Below are 21,634 nucleotides of genomic sequence, written 5' to 3' on the forward strand. Positions count from 1 at the left end.
CTGGTCTGGTTGCTCCAGACTGGCCCTTGCTCCCCTGAAAAGGAGAAGCCCATCAGACCTTGCTGGTCTGATTAAGAAGCCATCTTCCTTTTCTGCGTGGGTTGCCTTTGCCAAGGCTTGTTGACTCCAATCCGGAAGCAGACAGCGAGATCCTTCGTGGGACAGTCCGTGCCCAGCTCCTGGTCATTGTCGACACCTCCTGGTCCACGTGGCTGCAGAGACAAGCTTCATGACATCACCTGATTGCTTCATGACATCACCTGATTGCTTCGCGACATCGCCTGGTTCCTTCCTGGTTCCATCCTGGTCACTGGCTAGTTACCCAGAATCTGTCCCCTCTGCTTTCAGGTACTCTTCATCCTCGATCTGCCCTTGTATCCACCCGGACACTTCTCTCCTGGTCGCCTGCAGCATCTTTCTCCAAGGCTCCCTAGGAATCAGCGACGAAACCCGACACACTTTGACACCTATGACATGGAGAAGTGTGGCTCAAATGGTTAGAGCGGCAGATCCTGATGCAGAGATCTGGCCTGGGTCCAGGGTTCAATACCCGCCTTGGCGGGCCTTGGGCTCAATTTCCTCGGACCTGACAATTCTCGCCTCGGTGCCTATTCTAATCATGGGTCCCACTCTGCGACTCTGGGCAATAGCTTGCTTAATCTCCACAACGGCCCCAAAAGCGCTGGGATGCCTGGTTTCACCCTGGGGGGTGCCCAGGAGTGGACACTCACAGGGAAAACCAGGAAGGGTTCCTAAGCGGTATACGGACAGCGCCGGGACACTACCTCAGGGAAGTAGCAGTGCGCTCTATAAATACCAGTACATTTACATTTACCTATGCACCCGCTTCCTGTGGGTGAGGTAACACGAGTATTTCGGTACTCCTGTGGGTATTGACTATCCTAGTGTCCTAGTTTCAAGTAGCTTTTCCCTAGTCCATCCGGACGTGTCCTAAAAGAACTAGTTTCCATTTCTTTCGTTCCCATTCTAACTCTATGGTAACTTGCGTGCGTGTAAAGACACTGCATGCGCATCCCGTGGGCCTCCTGCTCTCCATCCATTGGAAGTACAGTGTAGCCCCCACGATTCTCCAGGCCCTAGGCCTTTCCTTTGTTCGTGACGTGGTTCTTATACCACTATTTTAGTATATGGTTCGAAGTGTCCCTAGGGCATTACTGTATTCTGTGCAACTTATTGTATTTTGATTAAGTATCTTGTTATGTGCTGGTGCCTCTGACCCCATAAAGAGTTCAGAGGATTGTGTTAGAAATAAATACATATATATTTTGATATACAACCTGTGTGGTGTCCTTTCACTTGGTATTACAGGGATTGCATATGGTAAAACAGCTGGCCTCGCATGCCCTCTTGAGTTTAGCCTAAGACTGCTTTGTCCATGCTACCACTAGGATAGCTGGTCTATAAGGTTGTACAACCATCACCATAATGGTTGTTTGGACTGGTGCAAGGTGCTCACTAGAATAGTGAACATCATATACCAGGCCAACTTCTCACACAGACGACGCCTACCGACGCGCAAGGGTACTGCTACACAAAATTTTCCAGATCCAGTCTGACGCCTGGGGGTTATTCTAAGGTGAGGAATTTAACTAACGTGTTTCTTTCAGATATGTTTTATCAGCAGATCTTCTTTAAAACAAAGTTTCACTGTTAAATATTCATCATATTGTGTGCAGGTAATGCACAGGCTTATGTTCCTTTATACATTAACCAATTTCCATAAATAAACATACCCTTAAAAAGTATCAAGTTCCTCAAACCCAGGATAAGGAATATGCTACTTACCAGTATGCATCTGTTCTTGGCATGTAGGGCTGCTGACATTCATATCTGTGCATAGATCGCCGCCTAGTGTTGGGTCCGGATGATTGCACGTTGTTGTCCTGGAAGAGTCTTCGAAGTATCACAAGATAGGTGGCTCCTCCCTCAGACTACAGTGCGCATGGGCATCCTCTCCATCCTCAGATTGTTTTTTGCCATCGTGGCAGAGATGGAGTATGGTACAGTAAAGGATGTCCATGCAAGAAAGTAAGAAATTAATAATGAATGCTACAGCTGCGACCGGCACCGGGGAGGAGGGTGAGCGATATGAATGTCAGCAGCTCTACATGCCAAGAACAGATGCATACTGGTAAGTAGCATATTCCGTTCGAGGCATGTGGGCTGCTGAATTCATATCTATGCATAGAATGTATAGCAGTCTCTCCCTTAGCCGTGGCTACCTGTGCCAGCTGCAGCAGTCTGAAAAATAGTTTTTAGAACAGCCTGTCCTACAGCTGCTTGCTGTTTGGAATGTACATCTACACAATAGTGTTTTGTGAATGTATGTATGGTAGACCATGTGGCTGCTCTACATATTTCCTCTAGAGGAATATTTCCCAGGAAAGCCATGGATGCCCCAAGTTTGTGTGTAGAATGCGCTCTTGGGGGAACTGTTAAAGTGCGTTTTGCTTTTAGATAACATATTTGGATGCACTTAACTATCCATTTGGCCAATCCAGATTTTGAAATGGGGTTGCCTTTGTGTTGTGGTGAGAAGGCAACAAACAACTGTTTAGTTTTTTGAAAATCCTTAGTTCTATCAATGTAGTATAGGAGTGCTCTTTTGACATCTAGTGTGTGTAGAGTCCTTTCAGGTACTGACCGTGGATTTGGAAAGAACACTGGCAGTTCTATTGTTTGATTGATATGAAAATGGGATACCACCTTGGGCATGAACTTGGTTGGTTCTAAGAACTACCCTATTTGCATGTATTTGGATGAATGGTTCCTGAATAGTTAGGGCTTGTAGCTCACTAACTCTTCTAAGTGAAGTGATTGCCACTAGAAATGCCACTTTCCATGTTAAAAATTGTAATTCGCAGGAATGCAATGGTTCAAATGGTGGTCCCATTAGTCTGATTAAAACAATGTTAAGGTTCCAGACAGGTGAAGGTGGGTGTTTTGGGGGGATTATTCTTTTGAGTCCCTCCATGAATGCCTTAATTGCAGGTACTCTGAATAGCGAAAGATGTTGCCTGTTTTGAAGATAAGCTGCAATGGCAGCGAAGTGTATTCTTATAGATGAATAAGCTAGATTGCAACGATGTAGGTGCAAAAGATAGCAAATGATATTTTGCGTTGAAGCATCTAGTGGGTTTACGTAATTGTTATTGCAGTAAATGACAAAACGCTTCCACTTTGCGGCATAACAAGCTCTGGTTGTAGGTTTTCTTGCCTCCTTGATAATGTTCATACAGTCAGGAGGTAAGTTTAGGTACCCAAACTCTAAGACTTCAGGAGCCAGATTGCAAGGTTCAGCTGTTGCGGATCTGGGTGCTGTATGTCTCCATGGCTCTGAGTGAGTAGAGTGGGTGTTAGCCGCAGTCTTTGATGAGGTTCCACGGAAAGTTCTAGGAACGTTGTGTACCATGGTTGCCTCGCCCATGTTGGAGCAACCAGGATTAGTGTGAGTGAATGCTGGCGTAGTTTGCGTGCCGCTAGCGGTATTAACGGTGCTGGGGGGAAAGCGTACGCAAATCTGCCTAACCAGTTCATCCATTTCGCATTGCCCTGCGACTGCGGATGTGGAAACCTGGCGGCAAAGTACCGGCATTTTGCGTTTTCCTTTGTGGCGAACAGGTCTATCTCTGGTTGTCCCCACTGTTGGAAGTATGGTTGGAGCACCGTGGGATGAATCTGCCACTCGTGCAGCTGTTGGCTGTTTCTGCTGAGCAGATCCGCTACTTGGTTGTCTTTGCCTGGGAGGTGTTCCGCCATGAGAAAAATGTTTCTTTGGATGGCCCACTTCCACATGCTTGGTGCTAGATATGATAGCTGTGGGGAGTGTGTTCCTCCCTGTTTCTGTATGTAGTACATTGCTGTCATGTTGTCCGTCCGGTTCAACACAGCTTTGTTGCATAAATGTACTTTGAACGCTTTCATTGCCAGAAACATTGCCATCATTTCCAGCAAGTTGATGTGCATTTTCTTTTGTTGTGCTGTCCATAGCTGAAGGTGAGATTTTTGGTAGTTCAGGGTGAAGCCTAGGCTGTGCAGTAGGTGAATTGTTTTTGACATGTGGCTGGCACACTGCTGGGCTGACTTTGCTTGTATAAGCCAGTCGTCCAGGTACGGATAGACGTGAATATGTTGTCTTCTCAAATGTGCAGCCACTTTCGCTATGCATTTTGTGAACACTCTTGGAGCTGTTGTTACACCAAATGGAAGCACTTTGAATTGGTAATGTTGATTTAGTAGCGTAAACCTGAGATACTTCCTGTGAGCAGGATGTATCGGGATATGGAAATATGAGTTTTTGAGGTCCAAGGTTGCGAGGAAGTCTCCTTGCTGCAACAGTGGTAACACTTGTTGTAGAGTGAGCAAATGAAAATGCTCGGATAAGATGTATTGATTTAGGGGCCTGAGGTCCAATATTGGTCTGAGAGACCCGTCCTTTTTGGGGATGAGGAAGTATAGCAAATATACGCCTGTACCTTGATGTTCTAATGGTACTAGTTCTATGGCCCCTTTTTGCAGCATGCTGATAACTTCTTGTTGCAATAAGTTGAGGTGTTATGCGGACATAGGCCGGTGTTTTGGAGGTATGTTGGGTGGTGTGGAGGTTAGCTCTAGGCAATAGCCATGTTGGATAATTTGCTTTACCCACTTGTCTGTAGTGATGTTTTGCCAGACTGGTAGGAATTGTTGTAAACGTCCCCCGACCGGTGTTATGTGGTCTGGCGGTAGCGCTAAGGAGTCAATGTTTTGTATTTGCAGAGGATCTGGTGGTGTTGTTCCCTCGTCCTCTGCTTTGTTATTATTGCCGCGGTATCCGCCTCTATTGTTTTTATTGTAGGTGGTTTGTGTGTTTCCTTTATAGTTTGTGGTTTGCTGTGATGAGTTGCCTCTTGCGGCCACACTGTAGCCTGAGCGACGAAAGGAGCCTCTATGTTGTTGTGACTGTAGGGCTCCCATTGACTTAGCAGTCTCGGTGTCTTTTTTCATTTTGTCAAGTATTGTATCTACATCTGGACCAAACAAGAAGTCAGGATTAACGGGCTGGTTTAACAAAGTGGACTGTACTTCGTTTTTAAAACCAGAAATGCGTAGCCACGCATGTCTCCTGATCATAACACTAGTGTTAATAGACCTGGCAGCTGTATCTGCCACATCTAAGGCACATTTAATGGAAGCGTTTGTGATTAGCTTTCCCTCTTGTATCAGTTGTTCAGCTTGTTCTTTGTAAGCGTCAGGTAGATGCTGTAAAAGCGTTTCTAAGGTATCATAGTGTGCCCTGTCATACCTGGCTAACAGGGCTTGCGTGTTTGATATTCTGTGCGGCTACCCTTTTCCCCGATGCCTCAAAATTTTTTGATTCTTTGTCAGGGGGTGCAGCTTCCCCAGTTGTTTGAGAGTTTGCACGTTTACGTGCATTTGCCACAACCAAAGAATCTAAAGGCAGTTGTCCCTTAATGTATGTAGGGTCTACTGGCGCTGGCCTGTATTTCCTTTCTATCCTTGGGTTAATGACCCTGGCCCTAGTGGTATCCTTAAATATGTCCCCTGCATGTTTAAGTACCCCTTTTAACATGGGTAGTGTTTTAACTGTCCTTTCTGATGTTGCAAAAGTGTCAAAGAGGAAATCTTCCTCTACAGGATCTGCATGCATGTCCACATTGTGATGGCTTACTGCTCTTTCAATTAATGAATTAAAAGCAGCTGTGTCCTCTGTAGGAGAAGGCCTAGCAGGGTATGCAGGTGTATCAGGGATGGATTGCGAGTCACCTGGATGTGTTGGGTCAGCCCATGGTTGTGGCTGACCGTCTTGGTCAGCATCTACTGGATAGTTGTATTCTTGATCATATTCCTCATCCACTTCTTCATCTGAGTGTGTTGGTGTATATGAATATGTGTGTGGCCTATGTGGCTGGATAGCTCAAAAAGAATAGGTGAGGTAGAACAGTCCCTTTTCTTTTTAAGTGGAATAGTGTAGGTTTCCCTCTCAGTTTCTGGTCTGATCTTCCTCTTGTAGAGAGTGAGTTTGCCAGAGCTAGGATCAAGTTTTGATTGTTCAACTGATTCAGGGTCTGGATGTAAGACTTCCTGTTCAGCAGTTTTTTGTGGTTTTGCCAAAGTCTTTTGTTTTATTAGCTTTGGTTCGACGCCGGCTTTTGGGTCGACCACCTTTGACGTAGGTGGGAGGCAAAATTTAATCGGTCCGATTGTCTTTTGTGGTACTACGGTCTGTTTTTGTAGTGCCGAAGTTCTGTCGACAGTCTTTTTTGGCTCGGGTACTGTTTTTTGTACTTGTGCTGATTTCGGAACCGATGGTTTCGGATCGACGCCCTTTGATGTAGGTTCGATTCTATTTTTCGGTTCGATTTTCTTCGGGTCGATGCTTTTCTTTTGAATAGCAATTGGTTTGTCGGCCTTTTGTTTGGGTTCGACAACCTTCTTTGGTTCGAGTCCCTTGTTTGTTTTTTCAGCACTCGGCGCCGATGTTTTCGGTTCGACGCCCTTTTGTTTTGGCGTAGGTACCGGAGCGCTGCTTTTCGGCTCGACGACTTTTATGTTCGACGCCGATGGTTCAACATAGTTCGGCCCGAAGACAGTGTTGTCTACAAGCTTCTTCGGTCTCGACTCCGATGGATCGACGTAATGTGGTCCGAAGATCGTGTAGTCGATAAGTTTCGGTTTCGTTTTCTGTTCTATCACCTTTGGTTTCGACATCACCAATCTTGGAGCTTGTTGAGTTGACGGCTCTTTAGTAATATTCTTAGCCGGGCTGTATTGCGGGGCTGTAGAATGTCTTTCGAGATCTTGGCTAAGGCCTTGTGGCGATGCCTCGACCTGAGCCTGTTAAACCATGGAGGTGAACGTATAGGCCGCCGTAGTTACGCTTGTGCACGTTTCATCACTGGAGTCGTCCTCTACGGCTCCAATCCCTTGCTCGTTGTACCCTACCTCGACGATGTCTTTTTCCTCGTCGATGTAGTAGTCGGAGTCATGCTCCGATCCTTGATCCGACTGTTCTTCATATTCTTCTGCCTCGACAAGATCGTCTTCGTCGCCAAAGATATTCTCTGGCTCTGGCGCTTGTCTCTGCATGGTTAGTCTAGCGGCCCGTCGAGTTCGAAGTGTCTTTTTTGAACGGAACTGGGCACAGGCTAGGCAGTCGGACTCATCATGTTCAGGAGATAAACACTTGTTACATACAGGGTGTTTATCGATATGTGGGTATTTGGAGTTACATTGAGGGCATCTCTTGAATGGGCTCCGTTCCATAGACGAGTGGTCGCGTGGCGTCGAGAAGGCCCGCGGCCCGATTCAACGTCCCAAGTAGTATAAAGTTTGTAAAGAAGTTGTCGGCACCGATACGAGACAATACCGACGATAGCGGAGGCCTTTTGGCCTCTAGAAAGAGTAGTTTCGATTCCGAACTTTGAGTAAAGGAAGATACATCCGAACCCAATGGCGGAAAAAAACAATCTGAGGATGGAGAGGATGCCCATGCGCACTGTAGTCCGAGGGAGGAGCCACCTATCTCGTGATATTTCGAAGACTCTTCCAGGACAACAACGTGCAATCATCCGGACCCAACACTAGGCGGCGATCTATGCACAGATATGAATTCAGCAGCCCACATGCCTCGAACTTATTGTTACCTATTTTGGCAGAGTTAACTTCAATGCTCTCGCTAGTTGCTTACGCAGGTTCAATATCATGCACTCCAGTAAGAGGACTTGAGTCATAACCCTTTCATTCTCGCGAGAAAAAGCGCTTCAACATCAGGGGTAACCAGCGCTATATAAATGTAAACCTTTTTCCCTCTTTTATCCCTTGGCTATCTTTCTGAGTCCAAATAACTGACTAACCTATCCACCACTCAAATTACATTCATATTTCACTATACTAATTCAACACTAAACTAATCCTTTATTGGTTCCGGAGTAGCGTGCTGCTCGCCAAAAAATCGCCTTGTCGCCTTGTCAGGGGTAGTAAGCGCTATGTAAATGCAATTACAATACAATACTGCTGAGCTTGAAAGCCTGCCTGTAAGATGTATATCCCATATGGCCTTTAGGGACTAGGTGCTGGGTGGATTTGTTTAAGAGGTCGGAATAATTCTTAGGCTACTACGGCTGGCTGGTCCTCAGCAGAACTACTGACTCTGTCCAGTGCAGTGCAACGTTGAATAATGTTCTGAAAACAACTCATTTTGTCCGTTTTTCCTCAGTGAGAAATTGGAAACCTATGTAATTGGGTGATCCACACTGCTGGAATAAGAGTCTACATCAGGCATGACAGGTGGCACTTGGGTATCATATAATAACGGGTCATTAAAATTAGGCAATGCCTGAACATTGGTGGCAAGAAATTCTTGAAAAACAAACATGCAATAATTTTAGTTTTAAGAAGGAACGGCCATTATCTCTGCTAGGGAACGGGGATCTGTACAGAGGGCTTCTAGAACAAGGGCAAAAAATACAGATGTGTATATAATTCACTATGTTAGTGCAGTCCAGTTGTTGTGACAAGTCAGATAAACATTATGTAGAAATATAATACCCGAGAAAGAAGTTCAAGGACACAGACACATGAAACATGGGTGGGTTGAGGCAGGTTAATTCACCAACTACTATTGTGATATAAATTCCAATTCTGTAGTGAGAATAAACAAAAAGTTAAATCTTAACCAGTTCAAATGAGACTCTGTTTTAATACTCATACCTTTTCATAGATAGCTCTATCACTATGCCACCGCGTCACAGTCTCAAGCATACAGCAAAGAAATCGTCCATATCGGCTTGATTCATTTTCAGTACAACTTGCCACTGTGTAAATTATGTCGGAGAAAACCTGAAAAGACGCAAGTAAATTGGATTTTTTGAAAATTTAAATATAAATAATTTGTGCAAAGACAGAATGCAATGTCAGCTGTATCCAAGCCATGTACGATACATGCATACATGCTTTAAAGTCATAACGATCGTCTCAAAGGATTTGTCATCTGTACCACCAGATTAAATAACACGTGCAACATTGAGTGACAATACATGAATCTTTGTCTACTTGATTGAAAAGTTATGTAGGATGAGCGTCAATAAAGGCAAACTGTTGTCATGGAAAGAACTTGTTTTGCAGCTGTTACAGCGATGAAGGCATGTGGTTGTCTGTACAGCTCCTCAAACAATATTTCATTTGTAACATGATTTCTAACAACTAACAAGCAAGTTACTTACCTTCGGTAACGCTTTTTCTGGTGGATACAGTATCTGCCTGTGGATATCTCACCTTAAGAATATCCCCTGTGCCAGCATTCCGTGGTAGTTCTCCGTGCCGACGAGGTCGCCACAATGCCATGGTTCCGCACGTGGCTCCGCATGACGTTACCAGAGCCATAAGAGGACCACGTCGGCGTGATAACATCAGTTCCACCCACTTTTTCCATGCCACCGAGGTAAAACGGGCGGACCGACCATAGAAACAATGCATACATAGTACACAGTATTCACACAAATACACACAGTGTAAAGTGAAATAGGAAATCAAAGAAAGTAAACATTTCCTATAAACCTAACAAGATGAAAACAGAGGCAAAATAAATTCCAACATGAATCAACCATATTAAACAATACCTCTTATGGTTTAAATCTTTTTATTGAGTGTTTTCATGAACATACCGAAGAACAAGACCCTCAGCTCCTCGAGAACAGAGTATAGGAGACAATGAAGTCGCGTTGCGGAACATTACCAAGGGCAAACAGCATGCAGCGGGCCGAGACAATCAAAAAAGAATATGAAAGACCCCCCACCCCACCATCCCCCCTCCCATACCCGCCTCACCCTACCCTCGTCCACCGTAAAACAACGGGGAAAGAGGAACCAAAAGGAAGAAGGGGAATAAAAGGAAAAGGAAAGAAGGAGGTGGAAGGGGAAAAGGGGAAGTGGCCCGGTGATCAGCGTTTCCGCTTATTATGTGGAGTCGCCGTCTGGAATCGGTGTATCCGGAAGGCGAGGCAGACGTAGGTACCGGGGACACGTCAACTCCCGGAATTCAGACACCAGTAGTGTAAGGAAGGGCCACCACAGCTCAGGAAACTCGGACCCTCTGCCTGCCAATGTAAGAGTGAGCTTCTCCATGCCTAACACCAGCCAAAGTCTCTGGAGCCAGCCAGTATGTGTAGGGAGCTGAATGGTGCAGCAGTGGATCAAGATTTTATGTATAGCAGCCCCTACGGCAATCGCAATCAGCCGACCCCTCCTAGATTTAAGTGGATACGTCAATGGGTTGGGTAACCCCAGTAGGATGTAGGAAGGGAAGCGCGGGAGCTGCGACTCGAGGTGTAGGTCTATTTCATCAAGGACTTGGGACCAGTATGGTTGAAGATAGGGGCAGCTCCAGAGTATGTGTTCCAGGGTGCCCACCTCCCGCACTCCCGCCAACATAGATCGCTGCGCCGGGGGTCAAAACTGTGCAACCGCTCCGGGGTGTAGTACCAGTACGTGGCAACCTTTGTCAAGGTGTCCGTGAGTCCCATATGATAGGCTGAATGTCTGGCCCTGTGGTAGATGCCTTCCCATTCCTTGTGGCTCAACAACCTCTCCAGGTCCATCTCCCACCGTGTGCGGCCCGCATTATATGTAAATGTGGTATCGGCCAGGAGCATTTTAAATGATTTTTTTGTCTGAGGTGCGTGTCACTAGCCATTTCTCGAATGGGGTCAGTAAGCGATGTGCATGCGGTTTGATTTGTGGGTGTAGAGCCCAGTGCCGGATCTGGAGATATGGTAGGCTTTCCCTTTCCGATAGACCATAGTGTTCCCTAAGGTCTGGGGAAGCAATGATACCGTCCAGATCAGAGAGGTGGCCCAGGGACCGACAGGGTGAAGCGCGCCAGGCCTGAAAAGATCGGGTGTCCGTGCCCGGCTGAAAATCTGGATTATCGAATATCGGTGTAAGGGGCGATGGGAAAGTGGTCAGTTGTGCGGGAACATTAGTACGGTCCCAGGAGTCCATGACAGTGGTTGTAATGAATGAGGTGTATAGATTAGACGGGCGGTGGTGTTTGCGCAGAAAGGGAACGCCTTGTAGTGGTCTGCCTGCCACCGCCTGATGCTGCATGAACCAATGTTTCTCAGATTCCAGCCGCTGCCACTCCACAAGGTGTCTAAGCTGGGCAGCGTGGAAGTATAGTTGGAGGTCTGGCACCCCCACTCCACCCTTTTCAGGTGGAAGAATTGCTACCTGGTGTCGGAAGCGGGGCTTGCAACCATGCCATATGAAGTGCGATAAATCCCTTTGAGTCTGTTGAATCCAGCAAAACAGAGGCTTAAGGAGAAGAGTCTGAAAGAGATATAGAATCTAGGGGAGGATGGTCATCTTGGTAGCTGTAATTCTACCCAACCAAGACATCGTGCAGTGTTTCCACCTATTTAATTCTGAGCGAACGGGAGTGTGAAGGGTGGCATAATTGACATAGATGGTGGCCTGAATTGTGGAGGCTAGCTGAATGCCTAGGTAGGGAATTGCGGTGACGATCCATTGAACCGGGTGTTCCTCCTGAAGGTAAGCAAGCGTGTGTGGAGAGAGAGAGAGAGACGTTAAGAGCCATGGGTTTACCCATAATGATTTTAAAGCCCGAACAAAACTGTCTAGTTCTATTAGGAGGGAGCGCATAGATGTGACCGGATCCGATAGATAAAGAAGAATATCATCGGAGTAAAGGCTGATGGTGTGCGTGTCACCCCCAAATTTAATCCCAGTCAGAGGTTGCCCTGGGTGCGGGACGCCTTCTCTATGAGGTGCAAGATGCGTTTGGTGTTGTTGCTGGTCTGCCTCTGTGGGATGAAACCGGCCTGATCAGGCTCCACTAATTGGGCCATGTATGGCGCCAAACAGGCCGCCAAAATGCTAGTGTACAACTTAATGTCCACGTTTAGGAGCGATATGAGCCTATAAGCGCTACACTCAGTCCTATCTTTCCCCAGCTTTGGGATAACAACTATAGCCGCCTCAAGCATTTCCCCTGGGATAGTACCAGACTGCTCAAATGTATTGAATAGGGCTGTCAGAATGGGATCTAACCGAGTGCAGAATGATGTGTAAAAGACATCGGTGTAGCCGTCAGGGCCAGGTGATTTGCCTAGCTTAAGACGGGAGATCGCTGAGATCAGTTCTTCCGTCCGGATCGGTCTAAGTAGTCGGCCTGCGCCTGGGCCAGGGAGGGCATGTGTGCTGCAGCGATGTAGCTCGTGCTGTGGTGGTTATCCAGTGTATCCCCAGTGTAGAGATCGGCATAAAAGTCGCAGAACGTTTCGGCTATCTTCATGTCCCCGGAAAAGGATTTACCCTCGGGAGACCGGATACTCTGCACCCCCTGGCGCAGTCGGGCCTCCCTCAGCTTGTTCGCTAGGAGGCGGCCACACCTGTCCCCTCCGATGTAATAAAGTGCCGAAGTCTGAGAGCTGCATACTCTGCCCTGTCCTGATCCAGGGCCGCCAACTGCTTTCGTTCCACGCAGTGCTGCCGCCAAGCCCTGGAGGCGCCCGTTCGTTGATGCAGCTGTTCAAGCTCCGCCACTCTCTGAGTGATCTCCGCTCGCTTACGACTCTGCTCCCGGTTTTGAGTGGAAGATATAGCTATAAACTCACCATGAAGGACTGCCTTCAATGCCGTCCATTGCGTCGCTAAGGAAGTGTCTGGGTTAGCATTCTGGGCTGCGAAATTAGTGATGGCCTTCCGGATTTGGTCGACCACCGACAGGTTGTGCAGCAGGGTGTTGCGCAGGTGCCATTGTCTGAGAGGGTGTGGGGAGCGGGGAAGCCTAAAGGTGGCTAGGACAGGAGAAAGATCAGAGACAGAAGCAGTTAAAATCTCCACTTCTGTCACGTGCGCCCGCAGTGGAGCAGAGGAAATCGTCCAGGCGTGCGTATGTTTTGTGGGAACCGGAGTAGAAAGTGTAGCTGCTTGAGTGTGCGTGGAAGTGGCGCCACAAATTCAAAAGCCCCAGATCGCGGAGGTGAGCCCGCCCTGCGGGTGTCAGCACACCTACCTGTGTCGTTCTTTGGCATGAGCTGTACACAACATTGTCGAAGACAATATTAAGGCCCCCCCCCAAACAATAAGTGCCTATCCAGTGTTGATGCCGCTTCACTGAGAGCCTTGAGGAGAAACTTGTTTTGCCCTTCGTTAGGAGCATATATGGAACCCACCACAAAGTGCAAGCCTCCAAGTGAAAATTGGTAGGCGAGTAGGCGTCCCTTGATCTCTGACTCTTTCTGCAAGACCCTACCGGGGAAGGTATGAGATACCAAAATAGCCACCCCTGCTGACTTGGAGGTGTTAGAGAAGAATAGCTGCGTGTGGAACGCCCTGGACCTCAATCTATGGTGGTCCTTCGCAAGAGACAGATGTCTGCCTTGGAATGCTCCAGAGAGTGTAGAACGGCCCTACGCTTAATTGGATTGTTTAGACCCCTTACATTGAGCATGAGTACCTTGATGGGGTCACATTGCATCAGAGGGCTGAGATCGGAGTTTAGCATGAGATGCGCAATTGGCTAACGTATGCAACAAGAGGAAAGGCTCTTAGGTCGCTGAAATGGATGTCTCCAGGGGGCAGCTAGGCAAGGTGGATGAGGGAACCCCAACACAAAAAAACCCAAAACATTTGAACAACAAGTAGTCTATGAAGAAAGTCCGTCATCCCAGGACAACTGGTAACACTGTCCATTGGGGGTCCATGGTATGGTCAACTAAGATATTCTCTCCTCCCGCCACCCCCCAGTGGACAGCGAGGATGCTTTAAGAGGAAGAGAAAACGGAACCTCCTCATAAAGTCATCACTTGACGGTGGAATCCTCCCCTGCTAACGCCTCCGCAGACAGAGCCTCTCGCTGACCACGAGCTATGTCCGTGGGCGCCGTCTCCTGCCCTGTCGCTGCCAACCCGATGGTGAGATCTCAGGCCCGAGCCGCTAGCGTCGTCCTCCTCACTTGGTGGCGCCAGTCCCAACAGTCTGCAGGCATCTTGCAATGAGTGAATTTGGTGCGATTTGCCACTGTGTTGGAATATCAGACGGAAGGGATGACCCCAGGAGTATGAGATTCCCAGCACTCGAAGGTGCTCCGTCACTGGCCGAAACTGCCGGCACTGTTGCAGCGTGGTCAATGCCAGGTCCTGATACAGCACAGGGGAGTGACCCTGGAATGAGATAGGGTGGGCCGCCGCCGCCTTCGCGAGAATAGCTTCTTTGGTTTTAAAGTCCTGAACACACACAAGTACGTCCGCCGGCGGAGCGTTGGGGCCGCGGGGCGGGCCCACCCTGTGCGCCCTATCAAGTATGATGCCTCCTCAGAGGAGTTGCCCATTATGTGTCGGAAAAGACCAGCGGCAAAGGCAAACAGGTCCCGTGTGTCGTCTGAGGCCTTTACCCCCCCCCCGGATTCTAATGTTGTGCCTACGAGAGTGGTTTTCAATGTCCTCCAGGTGAAGCTGCATGTCTATATTCTCGTCCTGTAGCCTAGTTACCTCCTGCTGGAGAGCTGTCCGGTCCGAGAGTGGTGTCGCTCTTCTCCTCCAGCATGCCACCCGCTCCCCGACATTGTCAACATCTCTCTGGATCTCTTTGAGTTCAGTGGCGAGGGTGAGGAAAAGTGATTCCAGAAATGATTTGGTGATGGGCTCATCTTCGGGAGTCCCGAGGGTCCTTTCGGCTCGGCGGTCGGTGCTGCGGCTGCCATTTTGGGGGTCGACTGCGCCCGGCCAAAAATGTCTGAGGTTTTTCGGTTTTGTGCCTCAAGATCTGGACATGCTCCCCGCCCCCCCCCCCCCCCCCCCCCCCGGGCGGGCCAAGGTGTACCGTCCGTGTGTCAGGGAAGCAGGCCCATGCCCCAGCCTCGCATTGAGGGGCGATCCAGTCGTGAAGCGTTAAGGAGTGGTTGATCACGCGAGTGTCCCCACAGTCCACCGCAGCGCGAATATGGCGACAGAATGGAGATGTCGAGTCCCCCTTCTCCGGCCCGCCGGCCTCCGTGTGCTAACAGTGCAGACGGCCCCCAGGCTCCACACAACCCTAGGGGGAGAGGGTGCCCCATTCCGAGGGGGCAGGGCGGGCCCCAGTCTCATACACTGCCGCCACTCCTGGTCCTCACCCCAACAACAGGGGACCCCTCGTTTGGCGGGATGCTGGGTGTGAGAAGTTGGCCTGATATATGATGCTCACTAGATCTAGTGATCACCTTGTATCAGTCCAAACAACCCTTATGGTGATTGGTTGTAAGTCAACCTTATAGACCAGCTATCCTAATGGTAGCATGGACAAAGCAGTCTTAGGCTAAACTCTTTTGGCATGTGAAGCCAGCTGTTTTACCACAATATAACCCCTTGAATACCAGATGAAAGGACACCACACAGGTTGTTATGAAAATAAACTATATTTATTAATAACAACACCTCTGAACTCTTTATGAGGTCAGAGGGCTAAGCACATGACAATCTCTTACGAAAAATACGACAAGTTGCACAAAATTACAATGCTGCCCTAGGGGCACGACAAACCATATACTAAGTAAGTGGAATGTGAAAGTCGATAAAAGAAATGGAGCTGTCCAGAGGCTGTAGGATCGATGGGACCACGCTACACTAACTCTAGGTAAGGAATAGGAGGCCCACGGAACGCGTGTGCAGAGTGTGAACTCACACGCGAGATGCGTAACAACGTCTATGGACAGTACAGTTCAAGTTAAAAGGTAAGTATGGACAATCCTGACTAGGTAGGACTAAAACGACTGTAGAACTGGACACTAGGACAGTTAGACTACCCTTGAGCACCGAAATGCTCTCGTTAACTCACCCACGGGCTGCGGGTGCATAGGTGCCAAAGTGTGTCGGGTTCTCGCGTTGAAGTCAATGGAGCCTGAAAGAAAAGATGCTGCAGGCGACCAGGAGGAAGATGTCCGGTGCGATCCAAGGGTGGATCGGTGAAGAAGAGGACCTGAAAGCAGAGGGGACAGTGTTCAAAGTCACTAGCCAGTGACCGGTGTGGAACCAGGTGCTGTTGTCGCGATCAGGTGAAGAGTGGACGCTTGACTCTGCAGCCACGTGGACCAGGAGGTGTCTTCGACGACCAGGATGGAGGCACGAGCTGTCCCACGCAGACTCTCGCTGTCGGCGGTGTCGGATCCGGAATTGGAGTCAACAGGCCTTGGCAAAGGCAACCCACGCGGTGAGTGGAAAAGAGTTCTGGTGCGGACTAGGAGAGTCCGGGGTGCCCCTCTTTTGGAAGGGAGCAAGGGCCAGTCTGGAGCAACCAGACCAGCAGCAAAGATTCAAAGGTTCGTCGTCTAGGAGGCCACTAGCCAGCCGGCAAGTGACCAGACAACGCGTCGAGCAGCAGACAAGCAGAAGGGCCCCACGCAGATCTCGTGGATGCTGGAGGGCTGATCTTTGGTGCAGGGGCTGCTCGGGGCTGGGGCTTCTCAGTCCCCAAAGCACTTGGTCGAGTTTATCTCGGGAGTCGTGCTGGAAGCGAAGTGCAGTTTCTTTCAAGATGGCCGGTCCCACGTGTCTCGTCGCACCCACGGATCTCAGCTGTGCTGCAGATGTAGGTTGAGGTCGGAGAGGTCTGGGAATCCGGGTCTCGTCGGGCTCTGAAGTCTGGATCCTGGAAGGAAGACGACAAAGGGAAGTCGCTGGACGCTTGATGGTGCCTGCAGTTGCAGGGTGGACACTCCTTGCCCACAAGGGAGATTTCTTCGGTCTTCTGTGGAGCAGAACGTCGAAGTCCAGAGTTTCTTCTTGTAGAGTAGTTCAGGATTAATCTAATTTGGAATGGGACCAGCTCCTACCTTTATCCTGCTAAAGGGGGCTGCACTACTGACTAGGTCCCTCCTCTGGGTGTGACCAGGAAGGGGGGTGGTTATACCCTCTATCCTTTGTCCGGCTTCCCGCCAGAGCTGGGGCTGGAGTGCCCCAGCAACTGGTTTGTACCGGTGTATGCACTGGGCACCTTGTGTGCCCCAGGCATGTCTCATTCCTTTCAGGCCTATCCTACCCAATACACAAAATCCTGTCTGGGGTGGTGCTAGCACCTCCCAAGGCAGGAAACCCTTTGTCCAAGCCTCCCTCGCTGGAAGGACTCCCAGCAGCAGGAGGTCAGACTTGTGTCTGTGGTGGCAGCATCCATTTTTTGATGCCAAGGCTCGAGTTTTCTTTAACCGGGGTTCACAGTTACATACATGTCGTGTCCCTCTAGGAGGGTGGAATACTACCCCCGTCGCCAGAATTGGCGAGGGGGTAGTATTCCAATTCGTATGACACCTTACTCGACATGTTTTGATAATGTTATACCAGAGTTAGCATTTAACCGCGAGGTTGATAATGCACTTAAGAGTATATGGTATAGCGTTATCATGGAACAGCTATTAGGACTTGGTTCCGCAAGCTGCAAACGGGCTCAGCTCATGCCAGAGCACCATCTCACACAATTCCAAGCACTCTGCCTTCAGGATTGATAAGGCCTTCCATAGGAGTGACTGATAGGAATATATGTGTCCATTTTAGGGTTAGATATAGGTATACTATATCTACAGCAAAGGGTGTTTACACCACCTTGCCCCAGCTGTCATGCAGCCAGTTGTGTCAGTTTTAGATGGCCAGCCAGGGGTGGCATAATACGTGCTTCAGCCCCTGGTAGGCCCTGGGTACACCTATGCCCTGGATACCTAAGGTACACTGTACAGGGACTGATAAGGTGGCCCAGTATCAATTGGTAAATGCACCTAAAGTACATGGTTGTCAATTTAGAGAGAGAACAGCTAGGCTGTGGGTCTGATTAGCAGGCCCACAGCCAGAGAAAGTCGTAAACCAGTGAAGCAAAAAGCAAAAAAATCTGGGGTGACCATAGAATTGCAGACCCCACTCTCCTACACGGGGCACCAAGGCGGCGTCGCCAATCCTCGCGTTAAGCCCCCGGGCGCAAGCCCTCCACTCCAGATCCTCCGCCCTGCTGAGCAGTCAAAGTCCTGTACTCCTGGGCCAGCAAATATCCATGTACGGCTCACTGGGCGCCGCCTACGGGGGTGTCAACCACCGCACTCCCAGGCTCCTGTGTGTCGGGGGTGCCTCAGGTCAGCCTCCTCCTTCCACCGCTCGAAACCCCTGAGTACGTCCCCGGATCCCGTCTAGGGCCAAGATGGCGGCTCACGGAGGGTGAAGGTAGGCCCCAGAATAGGTCCCGCTCCGACCGGTTGATAGCCGCCCCGTCTGGACCAACGCAGCTGTTCACCAGTCCGTGTGGCCCCCTTAGTGTGCTTGCCTGGGGGAGGGCTGCAATAGGGGATCCAGTCTGCTCCCCCCGCACCCTGGCGCACCAACCGCCACAGTACCTGTAGGCCCTCCACGTGGGACCGCTGCTGTCCCTCTCTTGCGGCCTCTGGTCCGCCAGGCCCCACCTTGAGGCCGCACAGCGGCCCCCTCTAGCACCGGCGAAGGTCCAGAGGCAGCATAGGGGTGGGGAGTCCGGCGAGGCAGCACAGCAGGCTCTCGGCGCACCCCTCCCCACCGCAGGCTTGCGTAGGTCGGGGGCTTGTTGCTCGTCTCTAGGGCAGGCTCCTATTTCACCGCCGGACAGGGATCCGCGTGGCCCCGTCCGGTGGCATGAGGACCGGGCCGCAGCAGCACTCGGGCCGGACAGCAGCAGCAGTGTCAGGAAGGAGTCCGTACTGGCCTCGCGATTTCACAGCGGCCCTTAGCGGCAACAGCTGACGTTCCGGGGGTCGTTCAGGGGAAGCCTGCAGCTCCGGACCCAATCCACGCCCGAGGCCCAACCCCCCACGCCACCGCCGGTGACGAAGGGCACCGGGTGGGCCGGTCACATTGGGGGAGCCAGGAGACAAGAAGCAAGCCTCAGTGGTCCGCACCGCGAACCACCGCGTTATCAGGGCCTCCCGCTTCGGGGACGTCGGGACAGTCTCCCGGCCTGTCCTCCGGCTGGTTCAAGTAGACGCCCTTCGCTGATCAGCTGCCAGGTCCGGGTCGTTTGGCGGAGGATTCCGACCCTTCCTCAGGCAAGTAGGTGCCCGGAAAGGCCTGTGCTGTGCTGTTCTGAGAGGTGGCGGACAGGAGCGGTGTAAAACAAGTCCTATCCCGCCGCCATCTTGGCCACGCCCCCAACAATACCTCTTTTAAGGTATAATAGGGATGACAACGGGGAGAGGGGTGGGTCAGTGAGGAATCCACAGGCAGATACTGTATCCACCAGAAGGAATATGCTACTTACCAGTATGCATCTGTTCTTGGCATAGAGGGCTGCAGAGTGGTACATTTATGAATAGATCGCCATCTGGTGTTGGGCTCGGATGATTGCACTTGTTTTTCTCTTGGAGTAGTCTTTTGTAGTCACGAGGCTGGTGACTCCTCCCTTGGGTGATAGTGCGCATGGGCATCGGCTCCATCTTTAGATTGTTTTGCCATAGTAGGGTTAGATGGAGTAGTATGATAGAATACAGAAAGAGATGCCCATGTAAGTGTATCTAAATAAGTTAATGTTGGAACAGACACAGGTTTCCGGGGAGGTAGGGAGGGCATGTACCACTCTGCAGCCCTCTATGCCAAGAACAGATGCATACTGGTAAGTAGCATATTCCGTTCGAGGCATATGGGCTGCCGATGGTACATTTATGAATAGATTACACAGCAGTTAACTCCCTAGCGGTGGTCACCGGTGTCTGTTGCAACAGTTTGAAATAAAGTTTTTAGTACAGCCTGGCCCACCCTTGCTTGTTGTGTTGCTTGTACGTCAACACAATAGTGTTTTGTGAAGGTATGCGGTGTAGACCAAGTTGCTGCTCTGCATATGTCATCTAGGGGAATGTTCCCTAAGAATGCCATAGATGCCCCTAGTTTGCGTGTAGAATGTGCTCTAGGGGGAACAGTTAATGTTCTTTTTGCTTTTATGTAACATATTTGTATACATTTTACGATCCATCTGGCAATGCCTGCTTTAGAGATAGGGTTGCCTTTATGTGTTGGGGAAAACGCTACAAATAGTTGTTTAGTTTTTCTGAAAGTTTGAGTTCTTTCTATGTAGTATAATATTGCCCTTTTGACATCTAGTGTATGTAGGGCACTCTCTGCTACCGTCTGTGGCTTTGGAAAAAGACGGGTAGTTCCACTGGTTGATTGATGTGGAATGCTGAAATTACTTTAGGCAAGAACTTTGGGTTTGTTCTAAGAACCACTTTATTCTGGTGTAACTGTAGAAATGGTTCTTGTATTGTTAATGCCTGCAACTCACAGACTCTCCTGAGGGAGGTAATGGCTATAAGGAAGGCCACCTTCCATGTAAGAAATTGTATTTCACACCTATGCATAGGTTCAAAAGGTGGCCCATTAGTCTGGTGAGTACTATGTTGATGTTCCAGACTGGACAAGGTGGTAGTCTTGGTGGGATAACTCTTTTGAGTCTTTCCATGAAAGGCTTAATTGCGGGCACCCTAAACAGGGATAGGTGTTGCCTGTTCTGCAGGTATGCTGCTATAGCTGCAAGATGTACTCTAATTGAGGAGTAAGCAAGGTTACATTGCTGTAAGTGTAGTAGGTAGCAAATGATATTTTGTGTAGATGCGTCCAAAGGGTTGATGTTGTTACTGTTACAGTATACAGCAAACCTTTTCCACTTTGCTGCATAGCAAGCTCTGGTGGTAGGACGTCTTGCTTGCTTAATAATTTCCATACAGTTTGGAGGTAGATTTAAGTATCCAAATTCTAAGATCTCGGGAGCCAGATCGCTAGGTTCAGTTGTTTGGGATCTGTAAGGTGCATGGGTGAGATTCTTAATTTTTGGTGTGGCGCTTGTGTGAGTTGTAGGAGCGTGGTGAATCACGGCTGCCGTGCCCACGTGGGTGCCACTAGTATCATGGTAATTGAATGCTGTTGCAGTTTTCGAACCACAAATGGAATTAGTGGGAGAGGGGGAAAAGCGTATGCAAATTTGTTGGACCAATTTATCCATAATGCATTGCCCTGCGACAGGTGGTGTGGGTACCTGGATGCGAAGCTTTGGCATTTTGCGTTCTGATGAGTGGCAAAGAGATCTATCTCCGGTTGTCCCCATCGTTGGAAGAATGGCTGCAGTATTTGGTCGTGCAGTTCCCATTCGTGTATTTGTTCTGACTCTCTGCTTAAGATGTCTGGTATCTGATTTTGAAATCCTGGTAGGTGTTCCGCTAACAGATAGATGTTCTGAGGAATGGCCCATCTCCAAATTTCCTGTGCTAGTCTGGATAGTTGGAGAGAGTGTGTCCCCCCCGTTTTTGAATATAATACATTGCTGTCATGTTGTCTGTTTTGATCAGGACTGCTTTGTTGAGAATACGCATTTGAAAAGCTTTTAATGCTAGGAACACTGCTAGTAGTTCTAGATGGTTTATGTGCAGTCGTTTTTGCTGTACACTCCATCTCCCTTGAACTGTGTATCTGTCCATATGAGCTCCCCATCCGGTGAACAATGCATCCGCTGTTAGCACCACTTGTGGAATTGGTTCTAGGAATGACCGCCCTTTGGAAATGTTTGTTGTATTCCACCACTTCAGAGAGCGATGCGTGCGGTCGTCTACCAACACCAGATC

General features: G+C 49.3%; 1 protein-coding gene across 2 annotated transcripts in view; it reads right to left on the reverse strand.

Annotated features, from left to right (window-relative positions):
* The window catches only part of THOC2 (THO complex subunit 2), a 1,495,542-nt gene that overhangs the window by 498,484 nt on the left and 975,424 nt on the right, over window positions 1–21,634 (reverse strand). For both annotated transcript variants that reach the window (XM_078688746.1, XM_078688744.1), the window contains exon 26: window positions 8,734–8,862. In XM_078688746.1, coding sequence (XP_078544872.1) covers window positions 8,734–8,862 — 129 coding nt within the window. The remainder of the gene's footprint in view (window positions 1–8,733; window positions 8,863–21,634) is intronic.

The sequence above is a fragment of the Lissotriton helveticus genome, chromosome 4_1, assembly GCF_964261635.1.
Source record: "Lissotriton helveticus chromosome 4_1, aLisHel1.1, whole genome shotgun sequence".
NCBI lineage: Eukaryota > Metazoa > Chordata > Amphibia > Caudata > Salamandridae > Lissotriton > Lissotriton helveticus.